This window comes from Anguilla anguilla, chromosome 17 (assembly GCF_013347855.1).
Source record: "Anguilla anguilla isolate fAngAng1 chromosome 17, fAngAng1.pri, whole genome shotgun sequence".
NCBI classification, from domain to species: Eukaryota; Metazoa; Chordata; class Actinopteri; order Anguilliformes; family Anguillidae; genus Anguilla; species Anguilla anguilla.
In genome coordinates this window covers 14,802,131-14,822,706 of record NC_049217.1, presented here as the reverse complement: position 1 = coordinate 14,822,706, position 20,576 = coordinate 14,802,131, and the positions used below count along the sequence as shown (strand labels likewise).

The following is a 20,576-nucleotide window of genomic DNA, read 5'->3' as shown; positions in this document are numbered from 1 at the left end:
TGTATTAAATGCTTAATTTTAATGAGAAAATGTGTTTATGTTCAGTGTCTCTAAAAGAATCACTAACGCAGTGATAAATATGGCTGCCCTCAGAGGAAATAGTAGTAACTGCGTCTAAATCCAGGCTTTTGGAATTACAGTACCTGTTAGGGAGAGCGGACCTGGATCTGTTTAACGCTATTGATCTAGCAGCCTCAAGCCCACACGCACACACACACACACACCTATACACACATACGCAAACACACACACATTCACTCTCTCTCTGTCTCTCACACCTATTTTCAATGTACACAATGCATGAAAACAGCATGTTTTCAGAATATGCTTTCTGAAAACATGAATATGCTTTCCCTTCATGGGTTATTATTATTATCTTCATCGTTTTATGAATGTTTACAGAAAGCAGCTGGCAGACCTTATGCCCTTGTATTTTATTTAAAAAGAAAGAGCACAGAAAATGGATCCGTATCTCAGCGAAACACCAAGCAGTTATGCCCGAACATAACTCTTTGCAGCAGAAGCCCAGCGCTCATTACTGAAAATAAGTGCATAATTTCTACCATCAGATCAGATGCAAATGGCAGAATTGGGTTTTTTCCCCCAGTACTTGTAAAGTGCTAATACTGAGGAGGTCGATTATGGTGCAGAACATATAATGAACACAGGTCAGTTCTGGGCTTGCTTCACCATTGATGTAAAAAGCTGTCATTTAGCATCTATCATGCGTCGCAGATTATCACTGACCAAATAATTACCGACCACAAACAGCAATGCGTTTTTCAAAATTGCCTTTGTTTTTATTTATTTTCCTGATGTGAGTCAATCATTACTTAAAATATTTTTACTTTGAGTTTGTAGTCAACACCCCACCCACCCCCACACACAAACGTATATTACAATGTCCAACTGAAATACAGTTTGAAATAATGTACGCGTAAAAAAAGAGAGACCAGGCTTTGATTGTCGTTTGAGAGAAGCACGAGCGCATCTTGAATGTCTTCGAGCAATCTGCGGACAAATGGAAGGAGACGTTTGGAAACTTCCGGAAGGGATGAATACAGCAATTTTTCTACTGACCCACTTGAGCTGTGGGTCGGCGGCACCGGAGGCGTTTCCATAGCGAGCGGACCCAGGCTGAAAGCTACGTTTCCGAGCCCCCAGCGACTCCGAGAGAGTGTGTCAGCGCGGGGTCCGGGCTAGCACGACAGAAGTAGGTGCGTCTATCCTATGTGGAATGCCATAGCCAGGAAGCTTTTGTTTTGGTTCATTCCTGGTAGTGCTTGCTAGCGCATCCTCGCTTACGTATTATTCGTGACTCACGCGAGCAAAATGAATGTGTTTTTTTTCCCCCCGGGGGTTAGCCTGGAAACCCCTGCACACTGTCGGCATCGCTTGCCCTGATGTTTTCACTGTTGACTCTCTCCGAAAAAGGAACGGCGAAAGCAGGAGCTTCAGGATCGCTCTCCTTCCGTCGTAACGAGCAAAAGTACCGCGTGGAAACGGCGAGCGAACCCGCCCTTTTTCCACACACGCAAACGCCGCATGGGAAAGGTGTAGCCAGTGCCAGAAAATAACTTGTGATGCTGTCTAACGACTAAGGGCACAGGAAGTGGGAGGGGCTACAGCTGAAATGCAGATCACCGTGTCCAATCAGATTAGAGTGACACGCACAACTGTGGAAACCACAGGCTTAAGTGTCAGAAGAAAAGGACACGCATGTTATTACAAATCCTGCTTCAATAAAAAAAGGCTGAAAGTGATTTACCCTAAAATAAGTTGAAATTAAAGCCATGTAAAGTTCTCAATGTGCCGTTTATTATGTTCAAATATAGTTTGGTCATTTAATGAGATGAGAATTTGATAAGGCCAGATTGCGCTTAATGCATGCACACAGTGCGGGGGGAGGGGTGATTGTGGGGGGGAAGGGGTGGAATCACAGGGGTACCAGTGTGGATATGAATGTGGACTCCAGTGCAGTGCTTCCTTTAAGCAGTCAAAGGTAAAGAGAACTACACAGATCACAGAAGTCCCAGTTCAACATGTTTTAAGTCCTCCACCCTTAACCGTGATTACATTTCATTCAGATTGTCTTTCTCCTTTTATTTCATTGTCCTTTATTTGTATAAGGTTCCTTTATTTTATTGTCCTTTATTTGTATATAGTCCGCTCTGGTCAACCGACCCTTCTGGCCCCACCCCCCTGCCCTGGCCACGCCCACCTGGGGTCCACAGCCGGCAGACCCCTCCCCCCCACACAGCGTCAGCGGTCGGCGTTCATCCTGCGCAGTTTGGCCGGCAGGCTCCCCTCGAGCCGGCCTCCCGCAGGGGGGGCGGGGATAGGGCCGGGGGCGGAGCCGGGGCTGAGGCAGACGGCGGACTGGATGACGGGCTCAGAGCCCACCTTGAGCGCCCGCAGGCCGGGCCGCTCGTCGGGCTCGCCGTGGCCGGGGGCGGAGCCGATGCGCTGGAGGCGGAGCGGCAGGTCCCCCGTGCTGGAGGCCCTCTCGGTGGGCTGCGAGCTGAGCGTGAGCGCCCTCCGCTGGAGCTCGTCCCTCCCCGAGGAGCTCATGCGCTGCAGCTTGCTGGGGAGCGCCCGCTGCCCCGCCCGCTCCTCACCCCCCGCCGCCGCCGCCTCGGCGCAGTCCGCCGAGAAGACGCGCTCGCGCCCGGAGCACAGCGTGGGCGTGGCCACGGGCGAGGGCAGCGAGCCCTTCTCCTCCTGCTCCTTCACGCTGTGGGGCGGGGTGGGCACCTCGAAGGTGCTGTGGAACTGCGAGTAGTCCACCCGGAAGAAGCCCTCCTCCAGGGACATGACCGGCAGGAAGCGGTGCCCCCACAGCACCTCGTCCTCCGTGTAGGACGTCCGAGCCTGGCACGTCATACCTGAGAGAGAGAGAGAGAGAGAGAGTGCATGAGTGAATGAGTGAATGTCAGAGAGTGTGAAAGTGAGAGAATTTCACCTTAATGGGACGGCTGCTCTGATTGTGGCAGAGAAGAGGGAGAGAGCAGTACTACCTTGTGCTACCCTGATACATCAGAGTACCATCAGTTCCTGTTTGGGGGGACTATGTATAAAAAGGGCTGTAATTCCTACTCGGATCACCCGATATGGATCTAAATATACCCTCAACGCAGAGCTGACAGTCTGCAGTTTAACCACTTTAATATTCAGTGTATCGTTTCAAATCCAATGCGTTGGAGTACAGAGCAAGAAAAATGATGTCACGTTGTAATCAGTGGTGCCCGGTCATATGCCATTGATGGCCACGAGTATGAAGGTTTCATTTCAACCAAGTTACTGAATTACAGAGGGGCTGACAGTGAGCATTAGAGAGGATGTGCGTGCCTGCTTGTGTGCGTGTGTTGGTTTTATGACACACTGGACGTTATTCAAGCATTCAGCGTCAGTGAATAAACTGAAAGTCCTTTCCCAGGGTGCTGTTCCCTTTGTTTTCTTTTCCACCTTTGTTTTCTTTTCCACGAGCTGAACTAATTCAAAGGCTGAGCTCTCCGCCTGATTTCTGCCCTTGAAGTCAGTAACTGTTTCAGAGCCTCCTCGCCATTGTTCTCCTACTGCGCGGCGTCTTTACTGAAGACAGACGTTCTTATTCTCCACACATCAGGCGCCTACACGGCTCTGTCAACATATACAGTTTAACTCAGTTTTAGTGCCTAGGAATACCACAAAAAAAACAGAAAACTTAGTATTTCATAGGTCAGAAATAAAATAGGCAACCTACGCAACTTGTATTCCACCATAACTTCAGTCGAAAATTGAGATGTTCTGGAACTATCTGACTGAATCCTCTCTGACTCTCTGACTGATATTCCTCTCTGACTGAATCCTCTCTGACTCTCTGACTGATATTCCTCTCTGACTGAATCCTCTCTGACTCTCTGACTGATGTTCCTCTCTCTAGCTGAATCCCCTTTGACTCTGACTGAATCCTGTCTGTGTGGAGTTTGCATGTCCTCCCCATGTTGGCATACTCCAGGAACTCCAGTTTCCTCCCATGCTGGAAAACGTGCGTGTCAGGTCAGGCATACTCCTGCCATTGCCCTTGACCAAGGCACTGGCCTCAGAACTGGAGTTGACCCCTGGGCACTGCACTGTGGCTGGCCAACGGCTCCTAAGTAACTAGTATGGGTCAAATGCAGAGGACAAATTACCCCACGGGGTTCAATAAAGTGTCTTCTTATCTTATTTTAGTGCCACAGCTTCCCAGCTAATGAATCATCCTGGTGACAACTTTCAGCACTTCTGAGGGTCCAGCAGACAACCTGACAAGTGTCGCTTTTGGCAAACTGCAGTTTCACCCCTAGGTTTATTCTGAGAACTCTCACACCTCTCTCTTTCTCCTTGACATCCATTCGGTTTCTTACCATCCACTCAGGGTTCAAACACTCGCACCTCTAACTGTGAGTGTTTGGCTGGCATTCAATGACCCATTTGTCCTAAACTTTGACTTAAAGTAGAGGAAAGCCTCACACTTTTTCTTCTTCAAAGTTCTTCAAAGGGAGCTAATTTCAGTGACAGCAGAACTTGCCAAACTGAGTTTGTGAAGAAGAAAATATCAATTGAATCACAATCTTTTTTAAAAGGTGTGCTCAGGTTCTGTGCTGTTGGAATGTGCAGTTGCACTTGTAGGCCCATCCCATCGGCCTGGGAGGATCAACACGCATGCCACAAGCAGTGCATGAAGTCAGCACAGGGACCATGCTGCTTGGGTGACATCACAGGCACCCAATGAGATGTGGGTTACCATGCCGACTTCCCAATGTGATGCAATGCAGTAACAGGTTTAGCGTTAATTCAAGATTCAAGGGATGTAATACATTCAGTCAGAGTAAAATGTACAGTTTATTTAAATAAATGTATAGTTTATTTAAAACTGTTTTTCTCCAAGCTCGGTGTGGTAGTTTTTTAAGCTGTAGTTTTTAAAAAGCAGCTACTACTTCAGTTGAACTGTCCTGGCTGAAAGGCTCTCAGCTGTCCCAAGCCTTTTTTTATACAAGGGCTGTCCACAAAGGTATAGGTTTCATTTCACTTTAGGGGGGGCACACTGATGGAGCACCTAGTGTCACACAGTCAAATGTCAAGTCTCAGAAGCATACTAGCTAGCCTAGCAACTGATAGTATTGCAACCCTCCCCCCCCCACAAACCTACGTGCATGACTGTTAACCACATCTGACAGTAAAAAAAAGGCGAGAATTTCACTGTAGATGAACATGCAGGGAAATTCAAATGTGCTCAAATTTATTTATGAGAAAATAAATGGAATTTACAAAAGTGTAGAATTTACAACTTATTGAAGCATTATGAGCAGCAGCCACTGTTGCATTAAATCGCCAACACTCATTTCATTTATCGGACGTGTTACGATCGCGAATAATAATGCAGCCTGTTTTGACGTCTCAATGTTGTTTGCAAAGCTAACTTATCATTGAAACTGCAAATGTCTCTGCTTCATATTGGGCCTGTTTTTCTGTTCCTACATCTCCGCACAGAAAACAGCCCCTTGCGTTGGCTTAAGAATGGTGGCTTCAAGTCAACCGGAAAACTGCAACCGGGTCGACTCTGGTTTGATCGCGATATCCATCTGTCTTCATCCTGTTCATTACGGCTCTCTTTGTCAAATGATTTCCTTTGACCTTTCTGTCAGCGGCATGGGCCCTGCCCATCAATAAGCGCTTAGGACCCCACAATACAGACCTTGTCTGCCCACGCATATGAGCTCGCCATTTTGTCTCAGCAGAAAACGCAACCCCTCTGAGCACATTGTGGTTCGCCATTCAACCTTCATCAAAAGGAAACCTTACATTGTTCCTGTTTAAACACTTCCACCTGCTGAAGATGTGTGGAGGCCTCTCTCTCGGGTGCGAGCGTGTTTGGGGTGGAGGGAGTTACATTAAATAATTGAGGAAACATTGGACTGGATCGCTTTGGAATAGAGCTTGTTTAATATCTGTGAGCTAAGGTAGCTAATCTTGTTTGTTGTAACTTGGCCTAATTTTGATACCAATACTTTTAATGGCAAGCCTATGCCAGCTTTAATGAATGACTTCTAGACTGTGCTATGTATGTGTGGCATTACTGTACATTGAAAATGTGTTTTTGTGGAGATAATGGAATAAACCTTCTGAGATACCTTCATTCACGGTTATTCATCAAACAAACACACAAGCCCATTCATAACGTATGGAATAAAATGCACTTCCGTTATAAAAATGATAAATAATTGCACAAGAAAGGAAACTTCCTTTCCCAGTTGATCAGGCTAGGGAAGTGTGGAATGTTAACTTCTGTTCTAATATGGGGATCTTAGATGTATCTGATTTTCTTATCTCATTAGTCAGTGGACAGGTTTTCAGGAGGATGAAAGAATAAAAAAAGAGCAAATAAGCGAATGAGAGGAAAGGGTGGGGGAGGTATTTCGGACCTCACCTGTGGTCTCCACGATGCCCTCCAGGATCACCACGATCTCGAACTGCTCGCTCATGAGCGAGCGCTGCGACAGGTCGAAGAACGGGCTCTTGGGATTGATCTCGTGGCAGATGGTGAGGGGGGAAACCAGGAACAGCTGGTCAGCCCCCGTCCCGAAGCCCACGTCCAGCTCGCACTGATCCAGGGGCAGGAACTCCCCCTCCGGAGTCTGTCGGGACTGAAACGAACACAGAGACAATGGCAGACTGAAATACAGGCAACCTGATTCAAACTGAAATGCAGGCAGCCTGATTCAAACTGAAATACAGGCAGCCTGATTCAAACTGAAATACAGGCAACCTGATTCAAACTGAAACACAGCCAGCCTGATTCAAACTGAAACACAGGCAACCTGATTCAAACTGAAACACAGCCAGCCTGATTCAAACTGAAACACAGGCAGCCTGATTCTAACTGAAAGACACGCGGCCTGATTCAAACTGAAATACACATAGCCTGATTCAAACTGAAATACAGGCAGCCTGATTCAAACTGAAATACAGGTAGCCTGATTCAAACTGAAATACACGCAGCCTGATTCAAACTGTATTACAGGCAGCCTGATTCTAACTGAAATACAGGCAGCCTGATTCAAACTGAAATACAGGCAACCTGATTCAAACTGAAATGCAGGCAGCCTGATTCAAACTGAAATACAGGCAGCCTGATTCAAACTGAAATACAGGCAACCTGATTCAAACTGAAACACAGCCAGCCTGATTCAAACTGAAATACAGGCAACCTGATTCAAACTGAAAAACAGCCAGCCTGATTCAAACTGAAATACAGGCAGCCTGATTCAAATTGAAACACAGCCAGCCTGATTCAAACTGAAATACAGGCAGCCTGATTCTAACTGAAAAACACACGACCTGATTCAAACTGAAATACACATAGCCTGATTCAAACTGAAATACACATAGCCTGATTCAAACTGAGAAACACACAGGCCCTTCAAACTGAAACACACACAGGAGACCCGTTCTGACTGAAATACACAGCCTGCTATATTTATGACTTGTTAAACTGATTAACTGATGAATTAATGTGTTCCCATTCTAGTAAGTCATTTATATTCTCTTCACACTGCAGTCACTTGAAACAGATTCACACCCTTTGCCGTTAAGCCCGTCATAACCAGTTTTAAAGAAGTGCTAAAGCAAGCACAACTCATTCTACAGCCCTAGCCGAATAGAAAAAGTCTCTAAACTCCAGGAAGTAACATGCAGAAAGAAATGTTTCAGAAAGAACAAATGTTACGAATGGCAAATTAAACAATGGCATGTTTGAAAATTGTTTTATCAAGGAGTAAAATCCCAAACTGCAAAAACTGGTTCTGGTTTTATGAGAACATCTGTTAGCTCGCTGTACAGAAGTCATGTTCATTCACTGGATGACTGAGAGGAATAAAGTACTTTCACTCGCTTGCCTTAAACATCACAATAAAACAGGAGAGAGCTGGTGTAAGCTCCCTCTGTGGAGCTCTATGCTAATTTCGCCTGAGAGGGATTTTGATGACCCTATGACCGGGTCATTGTGTCACTTCCTCCTCCCTGATTCAGGCAAGCTGTGAGGACGATCTGCCATTGGCTCCCTGCTAGCCCCTCCCACTCCCGCCGAACCCCCGGCGCTGTCCCAGATGGCGCTACCGCCCCAGAACGTTCTGAGTGGAATGAGTCACGGAAAGACAAGCAGGAGAGGGAACCGAGCAGCGGTAAGCTACGCTGGCTAAGCTATGCGTCTGCACCAGCCTCAATGGGGCACAATACCCTCAAGGTCCTCGGGAAGGCCCGGGGGTTAGCAAGACCCTTAGCGAGCTTGATGTGTAGCACCATAATGGGCCAACCTTAGGTGGATGTATATACTGCTGAGCACCAGCCAACACAGGATCAACGAGCGTGTAAACGTGATTGGCTGGATAATCGGCGTCAAGCATTGGTGTACTCATGGTCTTTCAAGTGAAAAGGAGCTCTCCTTTCTCAGTCGTCTATCACTTAAGACTCTTTTTGAGTCTGTGATATTTTACTTTGTATAGAAAGCAGATTTCAAAAACTAAGAAAAGGGAAAGGAGTAGAATAGACACACACAGACACACAAACCCATGCAAATGCACACATACACATACACACACTCCCACACAAGCACACACATACACAAAGTGTACATGCAAACAATATAGGGACCTTACCGTCAAACACAGCCCACAGTGTAATGACTAGCACTGCAAAGAAGCTCTGCACACCTGCAGTCTTTAATGGATTCTGTCTGTAATGGGCTCTGTCAGATATCTATTGTTTAGATTATGGCCTTAGAGAGAGAAACAGCTAATTGGATACAATATTATATTGTTTCTAAGAATGCAGCCTGTCCTCCCCTCCGGAAACATCAAAGCAAATGTGATTGGGGCAATTTTAAATCTGCTGATACCCTAACCTAGGCAGGCGATCTACGGGTCCTACCTCCTGCAGAGTTTGTTGCTTCCAACAACGTAAGTTCACTGTACCCAGTAAGTACACGGTCAGCTCTTAGATATGCCTGTACTTGTCAAAAATGAGTGGATTAAATGAATGGATTCAGAAAATTTACATATTTTTAATTAATCTTTGCTGGTACAACAGCTATCTCATACAGAATTGTACCCCCGCACTGCCTGTTGTTCATCGCTCCAAAGAATGGCCTTCAGAGGGGGAGAACTGTCTTCATGAGACAAACAAACCGCTCTGATGTTTTCAGACTTCCAGAAGGAAAATGTTTCAGACTGCCCAAAGGAAAATGACTAAACGGCCTTTTAAAAAGGGGGTGTGCGTACAAGAGCCCCCTTGACATTTTAGTTAACAGGCTGCCTGAAATGATAAAATAATTGTTCTGTTATTGGCCTTGGCCTATAAAAAAGGATGCCGAAACATCAGACTGCTAAACAGTATGCTGTGTAAATTTTAAAGCTCAGTACACTGTGTCCTCTTTAGACCAGACCTGCCTTCAGGCTATGGCCAGAGCTCTACTCTCTGGGTTCAGGCTGGTGGGGGAAGCCTCGTTTGGACAGATCCACGGAGGGTGTGGCGGGGGGGGGGGGGGGGGGGGATAGGGGCTGGGGGTCAGAAGGCCTTCACCGAGGGGGCGCGTGCCCGAGGAGGTCCCCCCAGACACGGGGCAGTTCAGATGCCCTACGAGGCGGAGAGGGGGAGAAGATGAACCCGCGCTCCACATCACTGCTGGAACACAGCCAATTAAAATGAAGCCAATTACAACCAGGGCAATTAACCGTTAACAGTGGGGTATCACGGAAACGCAAACATTTTAAAAAAATGTAAAAAAAGAGTGGAGAAAACCCACAAATTAGCTGGCCGCTGTCGTTCGAGTCCTGTGGGTGTTTTTTTTTTTTTGGGTTTACTGAGGTCTGCTTCATGCTTTCAGGCTTTGAAATCACAGAGGGTGATGGTCTGTATTGCCATCTTGCCTTTGTTGTAAGGGAGCTATGCTCCTTCTGTAGTCATTGCGCACAACATGCTGAGAGTCAGAGAAAAGGGAGAGAAAATGATGTCGGTATATTGAACATCATTCATTCGCATTGCTATTGTCCTTTGTGCTACTGTCCTGTCCATAAAATACTCTTCAACAGAGAGAGAGAGAAAGCTCATACAATACAGATACATATGTAACCTTTAGATCTTCAAAGGGAGCTTTCATGCTATCGGCCCCTTGCCAGGAAAGGATGTCCTCAGCAAAAGGGAGAGACAATGAACTACAAACCCCATCACCACCCCTGTGGCGTAATCCTAGCATCAGATCAATCTGCTATTGATTTTACCAGTACTGAGGCACAGCAAAAACCACAAAAATAGTGGTCCAGGAGACTGTTATTTAACATAAACCCTGAAATCTCTCTCTTTCTCTCTCACCCTAACTCTCTCTCATACACACGCACACAAACACACACACACGCGTTATGACATGACAAGGGGTGCCTGTGTTGTGTAACAGCTGAAATTAGTCAAGATCAGAGAAAATAGCAGCTTGCGGAAGCCCTGTCTACTCTAATCTGCTCAACATACCTGAAGCGTGACCCGCTCATTCCCCCACCAGCTAAACACCATTCACACGTGGACAGCGAACCAGACCAAATGAGACAGGTTTAATTTGAGAGGTGTAAAATGTTCTGAGGCTACAGCCAGAGCACCAGAAAGGCTTGAGAGGGGGAGGTAATCAGACAGGTCATCAACCAATCACTCGTGCCCCTTGAGAGCAGGTGGGTTAGACTCCACCCCCAGTGAAGTGCTTTCTCTTCAGGTGCTCTTCCACTTTAATTGGCTCCTTTGACACAAGCGCTGTTTTGTGAAGAATATGATCCTGGGCTATAGGGGTGACATCATTAAGCGGCGAGACAATTGCGACCAATTAATCTGGGGATCGACTGGAGCCAAGATTACTCCCAAGTGTCGCTTCGCAAACATTTCGAGCGAACGCGGATTTCAGCCGCTTAGCTCATCGGATTGGGAACGTTTCCCGGAACTGCCGCAACCCACACCGTGTCTGCCCCCCCCCCCCCTCCCCCCCCAGGCTACCTAACCCCCCCCCCCCCCCCCCCCCCCACTCATCAGGAAGCGGATAGCGGATTACTACGCTTGGCATTCTTCCTTTACACTCTTCCCTTCTTCCAGGGATCAGCGCGCTCCTCTCCCCGGGCCTCCGGATGAGAGCCGCGCCGCGGGACGGCGGCCTCCGCCCCCGCTCCCGACTCCACTGCCAAGCGCGGAGGAACGACCGCCGATCTCGCCGCGGATTCGCGGTGTCCGCGAAACGCGGCCTCCGCGAAACCGCACGCGCCTCCCCTTCCGCTAACTCTCCCTCAGGCGCTACGCTGTCACATAAACGTATTGAGCATCTGTGAAACACAGGCTATATGGCGGGAAGGGGCATTAGCACAGCTGTCATTGTTAGTACGGCTGTCATTGTTAGCACGAAGACAGCGCGCACGTGAAACGTTGCTCATTTTCATAAGCTGAGTTTGTTTTGGTTTTTTCTTTTCCCGGGCGAACGCTGTGCAGTGACTGCTCATGACGCCCACGTGCCGGTTATCACGTCAGCCCTGGGCCACGGCGCTCCGCGTTTCACCCCCGTCTGTTCCATTTAAGATTAAAAGGGAGAAACGAGGATGTCACCGATGTCGGCACGCAAAGCCTTCCTTTCCGTTACCCTGACCGGCTGAGAGTGCGTTCTCTTCTCTTCTAAATCTTCCCCTGTGCGCAAACCACCATTCAGAATTCCTCCAGCGTGTGGTTTCTCCTCGCTACGGACTGATGAGTGGATGAGTGGATCTGGATTTGTTTGGACCCGTGAAAAATTGAAGTGGCGCGATTGTACTTGTGGGTGTGTAGGCATGCGTTTGTTTGTGGTGCATCCCTACATTTCTATCAATGCAGTTTCTCTTTTTGAGTAAGAGAAAAGTTTTGCCCTTGTCAAAAATCTAATCACAATAGATTTCTCATCACAATCGATCAGTGGAGTTACTGATTCTTGGTTATTTTTTCACATGGTAATTTCAGTGGGAAAACCTGCAAGACCAAAAAGATATATTTACTCAGTACATAATTCCAGAAATATATAACATGCTTGTATGTATGGTAAAATGTTTCTATAGTACACAAAAGTGGGATACAGGGTATGCGTATTTGTCTGTGTGTGTGTATCTGTCTGTGTATGTGTGTGTATATGTGCGTTTATCTGTGTAAGCGACGTGTGTATATGTTTGTGTATCTGTGTGTGAGTAACGTGTAAGTTTTTCCAGTCCTCCAAATGTCCATCTGATGACCCCAGGTGGCCTGTTAACCAAATCAAAGTGCAATCCCAGATTGTGACCTAATAGCAGTTCTAACAGCACCGCTGAACCACCATAATTAGCACCCGGCCCTTCGTTAGCGGGAGGCTCTCAGCGTGATCTTTGCCCACGGCCGCCTCCCTCGTGTGTGTGTGGGAAGTGTAGCTGGCCTGACAGCCGACTGCTGCTGGCCTGCCTGGACTGTTTTTCACAGATTTCTGGGACAGGCAGCAGCTCCTGCTACCCCCTGCCCCCACATCCCCTACCCCCCCTCCTTATGAAAAGCAGCAGAGCCAATGAGCGAACTGCCCTCCTGCCATATTTGGAAAAGGGGGGAAACGGTAACAGAAAGGTCACCAAGATCGCCCAAAGGTCAAAGGCAAATGACAGTTTTCCGACTGCGGTGTTCATTGGCCAGAACAACGTGCTCTGATTGGACAGGGCATTTTAGGAAGCTCCGCCAGCCCTGAAGTAAGGACCACCTCATACAGGGGGGCAAGTGTCAATCAATACACATGCTCTTACCGTCTCTTATTTTGACTGGTGGCAAGAGGACAAAGTAAATGGATGAAATTAATTATGCACGATACTGGAGTGATCTGTCAGTGATCCAGCAGATGGCGGTAGAGTCCCCTGGCACTGGGTGCGGAGCGTGAAGGCTTGCGCGGCGCGTGTCAGAACCGAAGGACCGGACGTCGAAAGGAAAAGAGGTCGGGAGCCGAACATGAAAGATGTGCTGATGAAAGCTCACCTCCCGTAGCTCAAGGCGCACGTATGGAAAAAAAGTACTCTCACAATAGCATGTATGATTGAGTCTGGCTGGAGGAATCCGTGTTAAAGGGAAATAAGACGGAAATAAACGGTTTCTATGGGCACAGAAGGCCTGGCTTGATTAGTATGCTGCGCTCGTGATCTCTGCCTCTCCTTCCCATCGTTTCAGTCCGTCTCTTCTTCCACCGTAGCCGCTACTGTTGCGGAGCACTGCAAGTTTCCCGTAATAAAAGTAACCTATTTTGGAAAATTACCGAGCCATTCTGTATTTATTAAGTACATTTTTCCCCCCCCTGATTCCGGGAGATGTCTCGACAAAGTGCACTTCAGGAAATTGCCCTTGCTCATCTTCTCAGCTCTCAGGACAGGGAAGCGCGTAAGGCTTACGTAAGCTAGGTGAGAGCATAGCCCTGTTCTTTAAAGCCACTGCACTATCCCCAGAAGCACCCCGTAGCTATTTGTCGTGTGGCACTCACAACGATACCATGGAAACCCGAATTCCTGAAGCAAACGGCTCTGTTCGCATGCGGGGAGGCCGCCTTTCAAACGATTTATATCCCACGCTGCCGTACTAAAAGCCCCCCTTAATCATACTCACGTAGTAAATGACACGTTTTTAGGTTTTGTTTTGAAAGAAGTAATTAACGAAAAGTCTAATTGCATCAGTGGCAGAGCAGAGAGCGCAGGCTGAATTCTGAAGTTCCAGTGGCCTCAGTCACAGCGCGGTTCATGACCTGAAATCTGAAGTCAGTTTTGTTTAACGGAAAACTGACCTTTTTCGTTTTTTCTTTTCACATATAATGCACGGCGACCTCGACAAAACAGTTTAGCGAGCAGCCGTAAGTAAAAGGAGGGAGAGACAGGGAAATTGCTGAGAGGCGCAGTCATTGCGTGTCTTCGTCCCGATTTGAGGCCAAAGAGAAATGAGAGGAACTGAACGCGGATGTCATTTCGGCGGGTTATGAAACATCGCGAATCCTCCCGCTCACTTCTTCTCCTTGTGAGTAATGTTTTCTTCTTCCGGTTTTCCCGCTCCGGGCTCTGCGGTTTCTGGCTGTTCCCGTGTACCGCTTCACGTGTCCTCTGGCTCGCGGTGACGTCCTTTGGGCTGCCGCCGGTCACGTGACCGAGTTAAACAGCGGCGACGCGGCACGCCGGCCGCCCACCCCACAGCCTCATGCCTCGCCGGCTCTGCTGCGGACGGATAGCCGGCGGTCGGTCGGGGGGAGGGGTTTAACGGCGGCTGGGGGGGCGACCGCTGACCCGTCGCTGCTCCGAGGGCACTTTCTAGGGCATGGGGGTTGGGGGCGGGGGGAGGGTAGTTGGGTCCTGGGCCTTAACCCTTAGGATGATGGTGCCACCATATCTGTGTTGAATACCGCCTTAACACCAGGGATTCTGTGTTAGAGCTGACCCAGCCAAGTCACATGACCTGGATGGGCGTGCCCTCCCCTGTAGTGTGTGCACAGCTCAGTAGCAGTCTTACGGACACGCAAGGGTTAAAACCTCAGTGCTTACTCCAGCTGTGAGATCTCTGATCAGATCAATGACTGCAAGGCTATCCCCCAGCGTGCTGCAGCCTCTCTGTATAATTGCATTTCCCAGTCTACCTGAACGGCAATGGAAATCAATCACCCTACCCGTAAATGGCCCCACCCCTGACTCCTCCCCCCTGGCTCTTCCCCCTTGGTTCCTTCTATTTGCAGGAGAAACCCTTTCCTCCTATGAACAGAACTGGGGGAAAATTCTGTCTTTATGAAATTTTGTGTGGACAATATTTGGATAGTGGCACCCAGGAACTTAGGGCTTTCATGAAAGATAGACTGCATCACCTCTGGGTTCCACTCAGAAGTTTGTAGGAGTGACACTGCTTAACAGTGTGGAAGGGAAGGTTTTACTGCTCGCTGATGGGAACCAATGCCTTCTGCTGTGTGCTCTCCCACACTTCAACCTGAATCCTGCAGACATACTGTAGGCGCCAGTAGTGTAAGCAAACAAATCTGTCTGGTAACTCGATTTTACTGAGCTTATTAATTTTGGACAAATACCTCTTTGGTATGCCACCGAATGTCTATTGGATTTGAAGCGCCACAATTATGTAGATGTCCTTCAAAGTAAGTTCCTTCTCAATGCCATTCTGAATATGATTCCAAAGAGTGCATGCACTGGAACATTTTATTGGTTAGCTATGTGTAATAGCCAACCAATGAAATGTTCTGAGTTCATTTAAATCTGTTAGAGACAATGAGAGATCAAATGCACTCCATCGGAGTACAACTAACTCATTCACCATTGATTCGCTTAACATTTTCTGTGTGCGGTGCCGGCCGTAAATGTGGCCTTCTGTTTACCTCACGACATGGATAGATTCACAGACTTAAGTGAAAGCCTGTGATCCAAACTTCCCAAAGGAGAGAAGGCTAATAAAGTAAGGCTCCGTCGTCCACATGTCCATTCGTCCAGCCACATCGCCATCTGCCTCCTGTAAAGCTGGAGGTAATAATAGCTGCCATTTCATTGCCTGTTTGGGCTTTCTTTCTCTCAAATGGCTCTGGCACAGATTAAATGGCTGTCGAGCGAGGTGATGCTAAGCTGACGCGAACATGGAGCGGGTAATTAAATTAAACAAGGCAGGAATTACGCCCGTGACTACTGAGCTTTCTTATGTCAGTCTAACAGTTGTGAGCTCCATGCTGGTGGCTCGATTCTTTAGAGGGTGGGGTAGGCTGAAAATGACATACTGTGTCAACTCAGTTGCATGTTAACAGACCGCAAACTGGACACAGCAATGTTGGGCTTGCTTCAGTCAAAATGGTAATTGCTCACTAAACTGCTGGGTTCAAACTTGGCACAGTTTGAAAACCTTTACCATTTTAGCAAGAACACACATACATGTGGACAGCGATGGATAAATCTTTGAACTGAATTCCAGACAATTATGTCAACTCCCACTACGCAATTGGTCACCTCAATCTGAACCTAGTTTAACTAGGTTTTACTCATATACAAATTCGAACATCACCTTCAGCTGGTCACACTTTAAGTGCTATAAATAATTCAAAACAGAGCTTTGGACAGCAAAACAATAAAATCATATCTTCTGGCTACAGGTTTTTTTTTGAGCATTGACAACTCTTTTGATCTAGGTCTTTTAAACTTTTGCAATGTGAGGTTAGATAATGCCAATGACTGCATAACAGAAAAGGCACAACAGCGACACCCCTGTAACCTATGCAGTACTGCAGTACAGTAACGATACATTGCATCTCCTACTGTACATACACTTTGTCGGCTGATACTTATTATAAAGCATTTGTATATTGTCTGTGTTTTGTTTAAAACACTGTTTTTTAAGCATAAAATAATTTGGCAATATAGGGCCATCTTGAAAAAGCAAATGTTAAATGAAAAAATTACATATGAGCCGTGCTTTAGGTGAGAGAGACAGAGGAAGGGATATAAAGAGCTAACTGAGCTAACAGAGATAACTGAGCACACAGTGCATTTTTTAAATCTACACATTCTTTGCAGCCATATTTGTGCTCAATCAATCAATGTGTGCAAATTCCTTTAATCAACACAGCCACTGTTCCCTTTTCCCTTTTAAAAGACCTTGCGGCTCCAGGGTGGTAAAACGTCATCTCTCCTCTTTGAAACGCCAGTCAATTGAATTAGGCCCAGTTTTAATAAAGCAGCAATAAAGTGTCAATAAAAAAGTGTTAATAGCCTATATGTTTTTTTCATGCAGCAGACCTACAAGGAATATCAGTTTATACAGAATGCACTTATTGGTATTGTTTTGACCAGAAAGGTAATCTATATAGCAAATAGCTTTGGTTTCCCCGACTCAGAAACACTTCGGTGATCTGCAGCAAGGCCATACAGCGACACCAAAATGAGGTCTTTCTTTAACGTAAAGCAATAGTTGCAATCGGGGCTTGCTCAATGGTTAAGGGACATTAGTTTAGCAGAGAGCGAGGCTCATCTCTTCCTAGCCCCTCGGGAATTCACGTGTCATTAATTTGACTCGTGGCCTGTTCAGCTCTCTGTAATAATGTGGTTGCACAGGGGCGACAGAAAAACAAACAACAGTGACGAGCGAGATTAGCGCTTCTTGTTCGTTTTTCTCGGTAAATCCTTCGGTAGCTCTCAACCAACCAGCCTCGGTTTACACCACTGCTGAGCTACAGCCCGGTCATTGGCTTTGTAACAGATTCGCCCAACCGAGGCAGGGAAATATGCCAGAATACCACACACTCCACAGTCTCACTGTACAGTTCCGTTTAGTATACACTGCAGGCTGTACGGTTAACTAAAGTTTTACACAGAAATCAAATCATCTGGTTGTCAAGAAAAATAAAAACAGTCAAAAGAGTCATGTATTTCAAATATAAATACCATTTCTTGTCAAAAGTGTTATTCCCCACAAAATCCCGACCCTTAGGCTATCGCTGTTTCGAATAGTTTCCAGGCTAGCTACTGTACCTCTGCGTGACAGTCGTGTATGGATCGTTGTATGCTACATTGACTATTCAGCTTGACCTGCATCTGTGTGATTTTACCATGCATTTTGTAGTAGCTTCCTTTAAATTCCTTAATATAAATATAAATATTCCCTTAGGTTTGTGTCCTACAGTTAAATGTGAAGGTTTAAAAAATGTTAATGTGTGAAAGGTATTTGTGTTGAACGGTGCGCCAAATCCACCGTGACAGAGAAAACACAGAGTACAAACCGTCTGGTTGTCATTTCTGGCTCGACAAAAGCTGTCACATATAATGTAATCCCCTGTCTTAGGAATTATACCAATACATTATTAAGGCTTTATAATTAATAAGGAACTAACCTCTGGGATGTGTTACCATTTCGACCAAGCGCAAGTCATTTAATTCACGAGCTCTATCTCACCGTCACCACCAGTAAGGGCCGTTTGACAAACTGCAGCCACGATGACGCTTATAAATCTTGCTGCTGGGACACTTCATACACGCCGTACGAATTTATTCTCCTGCCAGAGCCTAGGGTATTTCTCAGCATCAAATTCAGAAAATATGCGTGCCTGACTTCTTAGTTCACACTGAGTCACCATCAACCCAGCTTGGCTTCTCTTCCCAATTTTCTGGCATCAGTGCTGTTCAAACCAATCGCTCACACTACCGGTTTTTTCACAACTTTAATAAATGAGTTTCATTTAAAAACATTGCCGCGCGGTACCTATTCTTAAGAACGAGGGGCCACGTGCAGTTTTTGGTAAGGAAATTAATCTGTATGAGTTTTCAGCATCTGCTTTTTGAAGGAAGCGTATCAGAATATTAACTAATTTGAAGTTTTTGAGGACATGAGGTTGTGGTGATCACTTTTGCCTTCATGTGCAATAAAAAGTGCATTAGTCTCCATATCAAAATGTTATAAAATGCATTTTATTTCCCCAAGACACTATACTGTTTAACAAATTGTGTGTCACCTGAATATATACGTGTAGTACATTGTATATAATATACAAATGTATTGCATTAGTTGACTAGGAAGGGAGTAAATGTGTGAACAAAACTTAAGAATAAATAAATAGCACTGCTTATAAATGCTGATTGTTGTTAGTGATGAACTTAATTAAAATTCTCCTTTGACATTCGTTCATTCGTTGTTCACCTTAATGATACAATATGAAATTTCCTCTTCGTAAATTACATACAGTATTGATGATTAGTAGAGCGTCGCTCTGTATACACGAGCTAAGGGCACAATATTAACTTACCTTTATGAGTTTGCATCTGATCTGTGCGGACACCATGTGGCTGTTTCTCAGGTTACCCACTCTGAACATCAGGCAGAGTTTACCGTCTCTCTGCGAGATAACGGCATCTTGGCTGAACATCAGCGTCTCCGCGCGCTTCTTTGGCTGGGACATCTTGATAAACATACAGCCAATGAGGAAGGCGTCTACGATGGAGCCCAGAAGCGACTGGAACAGAAACAGAATGATTCCTTCGGGACACTTTTCCGTGATGTATCGGTAACCATAGCCGATGGTAGCCTCCGTCTCAATGAAAAACAAGAACGCCGAAGGAAAGTTGTAGACGTTGGCAACACATGGGGTGTAAGACTGGTCGTGGCCATGGTTTAGGTCTCCCCTGATGTAGGCGATGATCCACCACATGGATGCCATAACCAGCCAGGCGATTGTGTAAGTCAAAATGAAAATAAGCAGGTTCCATCGCCACTTAAGATCCACCAATGTGGTAAAGAGGTCCGAGATGTACCTGCTTGTCTCCCCGCCAAGGTTCCCGTGCTGAACATTGCAGCGGCCGTTCTTCTCCACAAACCTCTGGCGCTTCTTCTTTACGGGCGCAGTGTAAGTGCTGCCCCTGTTGGTGTTCACGACCTGGTAGTCCTCTCCAAATTTTCTCCGTAGCGCAGACATAACTTGAGCGACAACGGAGGCTGGCGACGTTCCGGTCGGAGAACCAACCTGTTCCTTCTACGTGGAGATAATTCACTTAGCTACTGGTGGTACCCATTGGTCGCGTCTGTGTTCATTTGCGACAAATAGTTTCCAATGCGTAAAAACAACTAACTAACAGATAAAACGCATACATTAAAACCTGATTGCGTTGGCTACACGAACAAAAATTCAAGTATTTTATATTACTGCCGCTTTCTGTCTTGTGAAGTAATTAATTCCAGTTAATTGGTCTTGTAAATAAAATGCAAAAAACGATGCATCCTTAAGCATCAGTGGTGTCCCGTCTCCTCTCCCCTCTGCCTCTCACTCTAAGTTTACCTTTCGTGCGAGTTGCATGTTAGTTGCAGGGCGCTTTTCGTTGCATGTCAACGAAGACAGCGCACGGGTCTGTGGAATACTCCACGATAAATACTGTTTCAATCTATGACTGTTGTCCTTGATTTGGGGAGGGGGTTGAGGTGTTTGAAGCGCGTGCATGTGTGTGTGTGTGTGTGCGTGCATGCGCGCGCTAGAGGGGGTGGAGTGGAGCTGAAACATATTGACTTGTCTTCTCACAGTTATGGGGAGTATGTGGAGGACGAAGTCAGTTAACATATAGAGAAATATGAGCGCTACATGTCTTTTGGAAATCGGTATTTGGAAAGCTTTATGCGAAATGTGGAAAAGTATCTCAGTATTTTTTCAGCCGAATGACTGATAGCCTACGAAGTGATAGACAATAAGCACGCCAAGCTGGGGTGGAACAATAAAAATAGGTCTATCGAAAAAAGCTCGAGATATTTTATTTGTATTAATCGGTGTACATAATATAAGAAAACTGCCATCAACTATTTTGTATATTCTGTACAATAATTCAGATATTTATAGTTTTTTATTTTTAGTTTTAGTAGCTGTGATATTTTTTCTTGCTGTTAGTGGGTTTTTTGGGGTCTGTTCGATGAATATCCTCTCCCAATGTACAATTAATCATGCATTATAATTAATATAATGCATGATTGTACGGTGTTGTCAATATACTGCAAATAATAGGCTATTTAAGTAG

General features: G+C 46.1%; 1 protein-coding gene across 1 annotated transcript; it reads right to left on the bottom strand.

Moving 5' to 3' along the window:
• Positions 1-776: 776 nt before the first annotated feature.
• Positions 777-19,492, bottom strand: LOC118216079 (G protein-activated inward rectifier potassium channel 1-like). Its single transcript, XM_035397098.1, has 3 exons — positions 18,827-19,492; positions 6,449-6,665; positions 777-2,885 (listed from the first exon to the last, which is right to left on the bottom strand). The coding sequence occupies exons 1-3, from the start codon at positions 19,490-19,492 to the stop codon at positions 2,263-2,265; spliced, it is 1,506 nt and encodes a 501-aa protein (XP_035252989.1). The 3' UTR covers positions 777-2,262.
• Positions 19,493-20,576: the final 1,084 nt, after the last annotated feature.

Excerpts from the sequence above, each read along its gene's own strand:
- LOC118216079 (XM_035397098.1), bottom strand. The coding sequence starts at position 19,492 with ATGTCTGCGCTACGGAGAAAATTTGGAGAGGACTACCAGGTCGTGAAC. Across the intron at positions 6,666-18,826 it reads TCAGATGCAAACTCATAAAG|TCCCGACAGACTCCGGAGGG; the intron begins GTAAGTTAATAT and ends TGTTCGTTTCAG. Across the intron at positions 2,886-6,448 it reads GGGCATCGTGGAGACCACAG|GTATGACGTGCCAGGCTCGG; the intron begins GTGAGGTCCGAA and ends TCTCTCTCTCAG.